Source organism: Electrophorus electricus, chromosome 2 (genome assembly GCF_041902795.1).
Source record: "Electrophorus electricus isolate QZ-2024a chromosome 2, ASM4190279v1, whole genome shotgun sequence".
Lineage (NCBI taxonomy): Eukaryota > Metazoa > Chordata > Actinopteri > Gymnotiformes > Gymnotidae > Electrophorus > Electrophorus electricus.
This window is the reverse complement of record NC_137498.1, coordinates 22,575,001-22,587,536: the sequence shown is the minus strand read 5'-3', so window position 1 is coordinate 22,587,536 and position 12,536 is coordinate 22,575,001. Positions and strand designations below refer to the sequence as shown.

At 44.9% G+C, this 12,536-nt stretch overlaps 1 protein-coding gene across 8 annotated transcripts in view; it reads right to left on the bottom strand.

Moving 5' to 3' along the window:
* Nucleotides 1–3,349: 3,349 nt before the first annotated feature.
* adgb (androglobin) overlaps nucleotides 3,350–12,536 on the bottom strand; it is a 33,487-nt gene continuing 24,300 nt past the window's right edge. For 6 of the 8 annotated variants that reach the window (XM_081695616.1, XM_081695617.1, XM_081695619.1 and 3 more), the window contains exons 24-36: nucleotides 11,661–11,754; nucleotides 11,067–11,198; nucleotides 10,666–10,819; nucleotides 10,394–10,581; nucleotides 10,122–10,288; nucleotides 9,678–9,814; nucleotides 9,118–9,229; nucleotides 5,940–6,094; nucleotides 5,267–5,422; nucleotides 5,071–5,164; nucleotides 4,677–4,734; nucleotides 4,142–4,325; nucleotides 3,350–4,064 (exon numbers count right to left, since the gene is read on the bottom strand). In XM_081695616.1, coding sequence (XP_081551742.1) covers nucleotides 3,873–4,064; nucleotides 4,142–4,325; nucleotides 4,677–4,734; nucleotides 5,071–5,164; nucleotides 5,267–5,422; nucleotides 5,940–6,094; nucleotides 9,118–9,229; nucleotides 9,678–9,814; nucleotides 10,122–10,288; nucleotides 10,394–10,581; nucleotides 10,666–10,819; nucleotides 11,067–11,198; nucleotides 11,661–11,754 — 1,823 coding nt within the window. In that variant the 3' untranslated portion in view covers nucleotides 3,350–3,872. Of the gene's footprint in view, nucleotides 4,065–4,141; nucleotides 4,326–4,676; nucleotides 4,735–5,059; nucleotides 5,165–5,266; nucleotides 5,423–5,939; nucleotides 6,095–9,117; nucleotides 9,230–9,677; nucleotides 9,815–10,121; nucleotides 10,289–10,393; nucleotides 10,582–10,665; nucleotides 10,820–11,066; nucleotides 11,199–11,660; nucleotides 11,755–12,536 lie in introns of those variants that run through there. The other 2 variants (XM_081695621.1, XM_081695622.1) reach the window with 2 other exon arrangements.

The following is a 12,536-nucleotide window of genomic DNA, read 5'->3' as shown; positions in this document are numbered from 1 at the left end:
TGCGCCAGATGCATAATGCCGCCTACAAGAGACTTCAGCATAAACGTGGCACTTCTGAATGGTAACAATATCTGATCGCGGTTTGTATTTATCTCTGAAGAGCCACAAGCGTGCGAGCCTTGTCGCGCCTCCGCTGAGAGCGCGGACGGGTAAGTTGAGATTGCTGGTAATCAATGCAGTTTCTTTCAGAGGGGAATAAGGAGGGCTTTATTTGGCAACCCGCGCATTCTCGCGGCTGCGGAAACAGAAAACAAATAAAACGTGCTGAAACGTAAATGGCTCCAATTGCAATTGAATCAGAGTCGGGAAGTTTTCGGTCCGACTGCAGTTGAACTCATGTACAAGTCCGTTACTCTCCCAATCCTGATTTACTTGCTGCATTATTACTACGCATTAAAAGTTATTACTAATCTCAAGGTTGAGTTACTGCTGTACAGTAACCTACTCTGGGTTTAGTTACTACTGGTGTGCTAATATTAAAGCAAAGCACGAAGGGTTTAGTTTAGTTTGCTATATTAATGGAGCACAGGACCCAGGACTTAACTACTGCCGCATTACTAACGCACAGTATGAAGAGTTCAGTTACTACTAGATTACTGGAGCAAAGTGCTCAGGCCTTAATTACTGCTGCATTAGAAAACCGTAACGAGCTACGTTATGCAGGTTAGAACAAAGAGCCCGGTTGACTGTACAGTGCAGGCAACCCCATGCAATTTTGTTCAGGATAAATCAAGTGGCACCAGGATACACATGCACTGCCCTTGAAGGAATACACTACTCAGCAATGCTAATCTTGCAAATACTCCATGAATGTTTTAGGGTTCATTTATCATTATGCAAATGAGCTTATGCTAAATGACCGTTACTTTCATTTACTGACACTGCTAGCCATATTAACATTTGTTTTGTTTTGAATTTTGGATCAAATAATACTTTTAAGTGGGGGGCTCTTTCACCCCTGCTTACCAAGAAGGGCAGCTGTCAATCATCCAGGCTGACGGGAGGAGGAGCAAATTGCTATCTATTAGCTGTCTGATAGGCGGACCCAGCAGAGGGTGGAGCACATGTGAGCCAGTCACTGGGAAGAATGGCAGGGGTGGCTGCAGTCACTAGAGGAGTCTATCAGTATTTTACATATGGTACACACTTTCATCAACCTTTGATCAGCAAAACACACACACACACACACACACACACACACACACACACACACAGAGAGATATATACATGCACACCTTAGTATCTACCTAGTAGCTGTGGTGTGTGTATCATGACAAAAATGCAATACTGAAATGTACTTATCTTTATGCTACATAATACCGTATACATGCTATTTCTTTCAAAAGAGAAAAACTAGCACACACACACACACACACACACACACACACACACACAAAGCCTGAGTTTGCATTGTTATCCTGGCAGGTGGCAGGTGTATGGCTACTCTGTTTGCGACAAGCAGGCATGAGTGAATAAGTGAAGAAATTGATGAAAGAATGAATGAAATGAATAACTGCCCAGGTATGATGCAGATGCAATTAAATCTATTCTTTCTCTCCCTCTCTCCCTCTCACCGTGTCCGTGGCAACCAGTGACTCAACATTCGCAAGTGTGACGTCTCCTCAGCCAAAGATGCAGCACACGAATCAAGATGTGATGGTGTATGTGTGCACGTGTGTGTTTCCAAATACCGATTTGAGCAGCAACGTGATTTGATTAAATCCTTGATATGCCTACGGTAATATTTTCATATACTGCTTCATGAGTGTGGACATGATTTAAGACATGATTTTAAATGCAGACCTGAGCAGATGCCTGACAACCAGAAGTGACTAGACTAGGTGATTCGATGTGTGTGTTTGTGGGTGGGTGTGTCTGTGTGTGTGCATGCGTTTGCGGGTAGGGCTGTGTGTGTGTTTGTGTGCATGCGTGTGTGTGTGTGTGTGTGTGTGTGTGTATGCGTGCATGTGTTTGCGGGTAGGGCTGTGTGTGTGTGTGTGTTTGCGTGCCCACGCACACTTCATCACCGTGTCTTAGCAGATTAGCTCTCTCAGCCGGCTGGCACGGAAATAAGGCTTGCTTTGGCTGAATGTGAAGTGACAGACCGCATGCACACGAACACGCATTCCTGACCTTAAACCACTTCAGAGGTCTCTACAGAGCAACATTCACACCCCTTGTAATGACTCATTCTTCACTGTCAGAAGTAAAAGCTATACAATGAAGGCCCGTGCTTGTGTGCGTGTGTGTGTGTGAACAGTAGACATGAAACAGCAAGAAAGGGGAAAAGGGATATCAACCCAGTTACCATCATCAGTGGAGACATATTAAGAGGGTCTTGCTGCCCACTGGAATGAAAAACTAAAACACAAATGCATGAAAATGAGCTACTATGAAACAAGCATGGACCTTAAGTGGCAGAAGGAACACGTGGACTTCCCGTTTCTGGACACCCAGCTGGAACCTGAGGACCCTGAGGACTAAGCAGGGTTATCAGCTGTTTCAAATAAACAGCTGTAACAAATGAACAATTAAATTTGCTGTAAATAGAAAATGACTTAAATATAAGACATCTAGATGATATTGATATGTCACCTTATGCCTATAATAAAAAAGAAGGCATACGTCTACTGCAGCAAAAGACCTTTAGCTTCAGACAAAACGAACAGACGCAGACGATCCAAAACAAAACAGTTAAGTGTAGTGAATGCGACCTATACTGACTGCGATAACAAGATGTGCCAGTAGGTGGTACCATTAGAAGCGCATGAAATTACAGTGCTGTTTTACTGGGTTAGTGTGGGTTTCTCTTTTTGACCACAGGAATGTAATGTGGTATTTCTGGTTTTTATACAAGACAAAATGAAAGCTGGACCAAAGTGAAGAGCTGAGGGGAGAAGCAGTGACTGTGGTGATGAGGTTGGTGTCAGAACAGGTAGAGTTGGAGGGAGCACGTCATTGAACAATATTTATTATTTTCTCATTTGGAAGTTGGGGGTGGAATGTGCAAGACTGGTGAGGAGGTTGGTGGTTATGTAAATGTGAAATTCTACATTCTGACATAGGTTTCTGCTTTTATGTTTACATTTAGAACTTATTCAAATGTAAACTTTTGTTTGATCTTGCAAGTAATATCTCCACGTTATATATATTCCACGTTACTTTTGTGCATAATGTTTGATCAGTTCCAAGCTGTCTCTCTCAGCTGCCGGGGTGGGTGCCTCAGCATCTCAGCAGTGGCAGCCAATCGAGTCACTGCCGATCTGGATGATCCACCCCGACCACATCAAGCAGCTGGTTGTCCCAGCTGGACGGTGCTCAGAGGATCAGCTGCAGCTCCAGGGCCTCGAAATGTTAAGCCGTTGTTACGGGTATTTATTGTCATTGTTGACACCTCTAGCTAAGAAAATCAGACTACAGCTCATGATTCTTCCATGACAGATGCTCAAAAGCTTTCATTATCCTGACATTTCAAGACCGATTAAGGTTATGATCTACAGTTCATCGGTTTCTCTGAAAAATCTAACAGCAGTTGGGCTTTTTTCTTTTGTGTGCAGGTCACCTACACATTTAAGATATCTTAATCCTAATTATCTAACATGACATCACAGATCTAAATTACTTTCACAAAGCTATCCTCCAGTGAATAGCCTACACTGGTCAAAAAATTCTCTTGACCACATCTGACCGCAAACATACGTTCTTTCAACTATTATATATTTCATGCTAAGAAAGATTTCAATTAACAGCTGAGATATGTTGTAAAAAAACATTCCATTTATAAACAAATATTTTAACTGAGCCACTAATGTAGTACAACGTTCCTCAGCCGTCATCAGAAAAGAACAAGTCAGTGGCTCTAGCCAATCAGATCACTTCTTCTTGCTTCCACTCTTGCGTGCTGTGGGCGGGGCTGGCTGCAGTGGGTTCTTTTCCAGATCTGTCTGTCCGAACTCCTCTAGGGTGAGCTCAGTCTCCTTTTTCCGAGACTCTTCCTCCAGTAGGCGGGAGCGGAAGGCCTCTCGAGTCTGCAGGATCTTCCGCCTCTGTTCGGCTAGCATCACCTAGGGGGAGCAGAAACCCTTAAAAAGCTTGCTGAGCTGTGATATTCCAAGCTCCATGGCTTGGTGATCATGCTCACCTGCAGGCTATCATAGGTCTCCAGTTGTCTCCTCTTGAGCTCCCTGCGGGAGACCAGCTCCTGCTTGCGGTGCTCCAGCACTGTGTCTCGAAGGAGCCGAAAGCTCTGGATCCTCTCCGAGCGCTCCCTCCACTGCTCCTCCTCTATCAGGGCATCCTTCAGACAAACCGGCCTGCCAGACCTTCTATACACATCAACCAAAGAGAGAGGGGGAGAGAGAGAAGGAAAGAAGGAGACAGTAAAATATTATAGTTTACTGGAACAGAGACAGATGTGAGAGCACTAATGCACGGGTAACGCCAACATGCATGTCTAGAATGAAACAAAGGGCAAGCTCTGGGAAAGTGTCAGGCCAACTGGTACGGAAGGTACATCACTCCTACACACTTTAACTCTGCAGGAGATCATTCAGCTCTACTAATATGTGCATTGCACTGTGATATGAGAAAGATGCAGGACACACTAGGAAAATGAAAAGTCAAGGCTGTGTGTTTGTGTGTGTGTGTGTGTGTGTGTGTGTGTGTGTGTGTAGTACCTGATCAAATGTGTGTAGTCCATGTCATAATTGTAGTGGTGCAGAGCAGTGACAATACCTGGTTGAGCCAACACATACATACAGCCACAGTCACACACAGTCTCTCACACATACACAATAAGCACTCAATAGTAGGGGCAAAGTGTTGTATAGTTTTAATTTGTTATTTGTTGTTTTCTATGTGTATGTGTATATGCATGTGTGTGCATTTGTGTGAATGCATGTTTGTGTGTTTGTGTGTGCTTGTGTTTCTGTGTGTGCATGTACATGTATATGTGTTCAAGTGCAAGTGCATTCATGTGAGTGTTTCAATGTGCATATGAATGCTTGTGTGTGCAAGTGTGAGCCTGTGCATGCATATGTTTCTACATGTGTGCACACACGTATGTGGGACCTGTCTCTCGTGTGACAGCCTCGCCCCCCTCTGCCGTGCCTCCACTCAGTTGCCTCCATTGTTTGTTAATGTATTGCTGACGGGACTGAAGAGCCTGCGTCACAGACCAGTCTTTATCAACACCGGCACCAAGGCCAGGAAACCGCATCACGGCACCTGTGCCTGTGAGACGGAGGGGTCGCGTGCTGTGGCCCACCTTGGCTGCCCTGCCTGGCTCTGCAGTTTCCCAGGCCTGTTTGATGGCTCTGATCTGCTCCAGCCTCTCTGTGTCCTTCCTCACTTCTATCCTGTCCGCCGCCGATGGCTCAGACGCCACACACAGCGTCCAGTGTGGCTTAGTCAAGTCCAGAGTCTGCACACACACACACGTACACACACGCACGCATGCACAAACCCGATGCCCCAAGCATACACAAACACTTGAACCCATCAACAATGTGCAGAGGCGAGCTCAAACAATGACCACACACTTGCGCGCACACACATAAGCCGCGCCAGAAAATGTGATCCCAGAGTTCTTTTCAGTATGAAGTGTTGAGTCACTATATCTGATGAGGCAGCTGACTCACAGTCTGAAGAATATATTCATAATCACACTGTATGTTAAAAATAAAACTCATATATTGAATCTTATTTTAATGCCTCCCAACTAACTCCCACCGGAGAGGAATATCTCAGTGGTGGATCGCACTTCTTTGGACATCCATATGCACCCGGAAAAATAAATCAATGTGAGGAAGTTCTGAGAAATAAGTCAAGGCCATTTTGCGATATAATATGGGCATGAGTCAACAAGAAGTAATTTGAAACTTCTCTATGACATTTGTACATATACTCTCAAGCACACACCCAGACAGACAGACACACACTTGTTCTGTTCTGAAGGCTGACTTAGACGCGGGTTTGTCTTTCTCCTTTTCCTTGGACTTCTTGGTGGTTTTGGGTGTGGTCGCCTTTGGAGCCTCGCTGGTGGGCAGGTCCACACTGGCAGGCGTGGCTATATCCTCTGCCTTATCTCCGACCACTGTATACGTCAAACAGCCAGCAATGATTCAATAATTCAATGATTCAATGATTCAGTCTTTTTTTCTGATTATCAATATCATCAAGGTACCAAAGGTCACAATATGCATTTGAATTTATGAAAACTCCTAGAAAACATCTTGTTCCTTAGTGCTGATATAGTGATTGTATAACAAATTTAACAAACAAATATAACAAATAACGAGGCTTTACTTGCATTTTTGCTAATGGTGATGTGGAATTCTGTGTGGACTGAGTGCATGCTAGATGGCAGTGTTGCACCACTTACTGTTTAAGCCCCCCCACACACACATATAGGCACACACTTGCACACACACACCCTGCCGCCACAAAGCTTTATTCTCTCTTCTCTTTCTATAAATATAACAGGCCGCCGTTATCCTGTTGCACAGTCTGACAAGTTCACGTGGAGTCCGTTAGGCTGAACCTATGATGGGCTCTGATCTGAAGCCTCATCCATTGGGCAAAATGGGTGGCTATCTAAAACCAAGAGGCCTGGAAGTGAAAGCATGTTTTAAGTGGACAGTGGGCTTATTCATGGGCAATTGAGCATTAACTGGGTGGTAATTAGCTTAGAAGCGATTGTCATTGAAGGGTGGGATGACAAGATCTCTGAATGAGATGGACAGCTAGTGGAAACCGTGAGTGTGAATCAATTTATGGGCAGTTTGTTTAGGAAGAAACTGGGGTTTGGTCAAGATATGCGGTGAGAGGCATAAAAAATAAAAAAACATTACATGCATACTCTTTAGTCACCATGTAAAGAATGTATAGTCTGATGATGAGGATAGTGGAAAATGGTGCATGTGTGTGTGTGTGTGTGTGTGTGTCTATGTGTGTGTCTATGTACGTTTGCAGGCGCACGTGTATGTTTTAAACCGTGTGCGTTTTAAATGTTAAGAATGCTCACTCTTTGACATTATCAAAAAAATAAATCAATCCAAAAAAGCTCTTATTACAAAAGGCACATCTACAGAATGTGCAGAGAGAACAGTGGAGGGGAGAAAGAAGCAGTGGAGCAGGGACCTAAGAGCCGATTCCTATGTCTGACAAGGCTGACGAGGCATTAGGCAGAGCTCAGTGTATGGGGCGGGGCTTAGTGTCAGCGACTGGCTGGCAGGGTCCTCCCTTAGGCCGCCTCCCGTGCAGACATATTGATTGGTGCATTGCGAGTGTATGTGGGAGGTGGCGTGGTGCTGCGCTGGCTCCACTGGGATGCAAAGGAACTGGGTTAATTCAAATCTTCCTCCTCCATAAATACTTCCCAGGGCACTGGGGCCAAGAGCCAGCTTCATTTGACTTCCCACTGACCCATTTCATGGGCTTCCTGGGAAATGAGACAGGATGAGGCACGTGCAGCAGGAGAGACACTCAATGTTCAGTGGGATTTCAAAGAACTATGGGTACTGACCAGTTGAGAAAAACACACACACACACTCATAAACGCAAATGCACACACACACAAGCATGCACACACACATGTATGCATGCAGGCACACAAACATGGTCCTATATACACAAGAGATATCTAGGCATCAGAATTAATTTAGAAGGATTTCTTTGTAAACTGCAAAAAAAAACAAATCTGTCTGTGGGATCAATGCTGAATTAATGTAACCATATCATCAGTGGCAGTGACAGCAGCATGCTGCATCTAAATGAGTGTCCGCCATGTAAGCCCAAGCAGAAAATTGAGGAGAGAGGGCTAGGAAATACAAAAGAATGCTAATAACATTACATCCTGTGATCTTCAGGCAGTAATGCAAATCTAAAATCTTTTTGGCATTTCACCCTACACGGAATCGAAGCAAGGCCAAGGACTCCAGAAACACACACACATAAATAATCTCTCCCCACAGCTCTTCCCATTTTCATTTAAATTGGGTTCTCCCTCTCCTCCAAAATGAAGCTCGTTTGTGGCTCACCTAGTCTTGCCCTAGTCTCAGCAATTACCCCCGATCCCACATGGCCCAGGGCCACTGCAAAATCTAATGAGGAAACACAAACTCAGTTTGCATCAGAAGGGGCCAGGAAAGTGTGGTGACTTGCCTTTATCTAAACATATCAGTGCTCAACAAAGTGCTGACTTTCACATGCTCACCCTGGGCCTTTTGAAATGGGGGGGAAAAACAAACCAAACCAAAGCAAACAAGGAAAAACCAGCCACAGGGTCAGCGTAAACCCTTAACAGCAGTGGCAGTACGTGCAATACACAAGTCATATGTATCAGACCCTGTAACTGAATGGTCAAGCAATGCTTATTAGAAAGAACTACATTCATGCAGGTTTTTACGACGGCGCAAGTATGCAGGAGCTGGGAGAAACATGGTAGCCGGTACATGCAGAGTGTGCAGAGTGTGCAGACTATGAGACAAAGCAGACAGGAGTCAGCATGAGTGAAAACCTCTTGAACTGTCTTTGGTTCCAGACTCCCAACATCCACACTCTCGTGAATAGAAACTTTTCAGGTCAGTTTCACTGTAGTTACTGAATAATTCATAGTAATTACTGAATAATGTACTGTACAATTATTAGAGAAATAATGGGAATTAAAAGCTTTATCCTAATTTGGACTGTGGATTATGTCAGTATGAATGGTAGTTTATTAATCTTGAAATGTTTCAAGAGAATTAAATGTGAAGAAAAAGGGATTTCTCAAAACACCATATTTCTAAACATCTTTAATGCAGTGGATTCACATTTAGACTGGGCAATAATACACAGCACTTTCAAACTAACATGACAACCAAATTTGCCCATTAGGCCAAGGAGATGCTAAAGGGGGTACACCTCAGTCTAAAAATCTCTGACCAAGTGATCCTATATATCATTCCTGAATGGTTCTCTATACTCAAAACGAACCTCTTATTTGTATCACTCTGTCACAAAGTTCTAGGGTGCTAAAGATAAAAAATAAAGTGCTTTAAACTGCACTAGGAAATGACGTGGGCCAAAAGCAGGAGCCCTGTATGTAGGGAACGCATGATTTGTTGGCACACTCACCTCTCATCTCGTTGCGCTCCATGTCTCTGAGGGTCTGGATAAAGGCTAACAGCGAGTCGTCTAAAGGCCAGCTCTTGTGAAGCAGCTCTGCCTGAACAATGTACTTATGAGCCTGCAACAAACGCACACACACACACACACACACACACACACGCACACACCAGTAACTAATAGAAGTACATACACTGCACATGGACCTACAGTCATGCATTCTTTACTGGGAATGTCAGTGCCACCCAGATATGGACCACTGATGAGAAGATAGAGGAGGGCTAATGCAAACTGCACATGACAGCAGATGGGATATACAAGACTTTAACACTTCCAAAGCTTGTAGAATAAAAAAAATGTTCCTTTTAAAGTGGGCGGTGAATGTAAATATAACAAAGTACATGTTGTTATAGAAAAACAAACAAACAAACAAACAAACAGTTCCCTCTGAACTCCAATAAACACACACACACACACACACATACATACAGACACACACACATATGTGCACTCCCCCATCACTGTATCAGTGACAGTGATGAGCAGGAGTTGTCTGTATTGACAGGTACCACTTGGGCAGGCTGGTGCTCAGAGGCAAGGGGGTCCTCAAGCCCCGCCTCCTTGCCTCTGCCTCCTCCCTGACCCCCTCCAGGGACATCCTCGGACCTCCTCGCCTCCACACGCTCTTCAGCACTGCCAGTGGAGTCTGCAACACACACACGCAAAAACGCACACACATATAAACACTCTATAAATACACACGGGAGTTGCAGGCTTTCGCTGTAGCTAAGAAACTAAGAGAGTGATTGTCTGTTTGGATAGGCTGTCAGATCAAAAGGAGCAGAAGTTTTAAAGAGAGAAAGCTGACATTTGCAACCATAGGTGCAATATGCAACACCTTGGCATGTGTGAGTCTAGCCTGGACTGGATGATGGCTTTTCCATAATGTTTTTAAGCATGTATACCCAGTATGCTTTTGTGTGTGTGTGTGTGTGTGTGTGTGTTTAACAAACCATTTCTAGCCGAAAAGCAGTAGATGGGGATGATGACGTGACCTTTGCCCTGGTTGCTGGCCACCTCTCTCTCGCAATCCAGTATACTTAGTTTAATGTGGACGTCTGCTTTGGATGTCTGGAACTGCACTGTGGCAACATGATCACATGATACCTTCACAGCACACCTGGCCAACAAAAGAGTTGGGTAAGCTTCCCTTATACATTAATCTAGGGGTTTGTGCATGTGTGTGCATGTGGACTGTGTATGTGTGGGCGTTGTGTGTGCAGACCTGCAGATAATGTTCTTCTCATTGGGTATGAAATAATCTTTGATCTCCTTCATTGAAAAGTTATTGGCTGGCGTGTCTCTGGCCAGCTGCGGAAGGGGCTCTCGTGAGCCAATTAGACACATTCGCCACTTCCCTCCCACCAGGGGTGTGTCCCTGGTATATGCCTCTGCCACAAATGTGTAGCCAGCCTGGTAAGAGTTCACAACATCTACTTTAAATATACATTCAGCAGTGATACTCACACACACATACACACACACACTCACACACACCTTATTTTGTGTGTATACATATGGCTCTACTCTGTGGAAGACTCTGGGTACTTCCTCTCCAGTGTCATTGTTAATGACATGCAGGATGCATGCAGGGATGGGAGAGTAGATCTTGGGCACCAGCAGCATGGCCTTGGGAACATGAAACACCTCCCTGCACACACACACACACACACACACACACACACACACACACACACACACACACACACACACACACACACACAACAAACCAAATGCAACTACAGATAAATGAACCACAATCACTCCCCATTCCCTATATGTCATCATCACTCCAGTGAAGGGATGATGCAGACTGCATATGAAGTGCCCCTCTGAATGAGTAATGTTAATATCTGGCCAACCTTTGCAAGTTTTCAAGGCCTTTCACTGTGGCTCACCTGAAGAGCAGCACCCAGGAGGTGCTAATCTCAGGCACAGGGACGACATAATCAGCAAAGCTTATTCTGGTCCACTCATCCTCCCCACATGGGTAAAGCTCCACCGTGTGTTTGCTGTGAGTGATCAGGTACCTGCCACAAGAACACGTTCAGTGTGGAGTGTGTCTGCACAGGATGCACAAACACATGTGCACATACACACTCACTCAGACATGCTGACACACACATGCACACACACGCACTAACACACGCTCTCACATACACACACAAACACACACACATGCGTGCACACATGCACACACATACGTAAGCACATGACAGCCACTCGTTTTAGCAATGTCTGACAGCTTCTAATAACTTAATCTCAAGCTTCACAAAGAACCCAAATTCTGTGTTATAAAAGGAACAAACTCTGATTCAGATATTATCCTAAACAGTCCTGAGGAAGGTTGACCCGCCAGCCAAGGACAAAAACCATGTGTATGCATGGTATCTGGCAGATGGTATCACCCAGAGAAAGCCAGAGCAGTAGAAAGAGAAAGAGAGAGAGGGGGGAGAAGAGAAAACAGTATTTGCTTTAAAAGAGTAATTTACCTCAATAAAGACACTGCATGCTTCTCTATATTCAGTTCCACAGAAGCCCACATCTCCAGCAGAGTCTTGGTCACTTTCTGGTTCTCCTCAGAGCCTGAATGCAGATATACACACACACACACAAAAATACACAGGCATCGTACATATGCAAACACACACACATGCTCATGCACATGCACACATGCAAACACACATATACACACACACACGCAAACACACACACACACACACAACAATAATAGCAACATGCTCTCGTGTACCATTCAAACCTTTCACCTTGAAGGTGTAAACAGTGTGTATGGCTATGCTGAGCAGGACCAGACAGGGGTGACGAACATCTCTCACTAGTCACGCTGACAGAAGTCATTTAATAAAAAAGCAATCTGTCAGCACACAGCCTGTCAGCACACTGCCTGTCAGCACACAGCCTGTCAGCACACTGCCTGTCAGCACACTGCCTGTCAGCACATCCTTGCCCTTCCGTCCTCACGGCGTGCAGAGGGGATGAGGGGATGTCTCAGCTGACCTCATCCCCACACCCAGGCTCTCTGGTGGCCTTTGCCATAGCTTGGCACCAGAACTGAATGAAGGAAAGCAGTTAACAAAAGGACAAGCTAATTCCCTAGTCACCACTCTCATGACACTCTTACTCATGCAGTCACTTGTATTTATAGTAATATCTGTGCAAGCATGGCAGACACGAGGTCCTGACAGAGATGACCTGGACCATGATGTCATTGACAGTGCCCCACCCCCCACCCCCCGCCGATTTCAAATCCTTCATCCCCATCGTTAGCTAGTGAGCTCATGGTGTGAGTCATGTTTGCTGCACTCAGGACATATTTTCAAGCGCCACCACCGGCGTTGGGCTGCGTG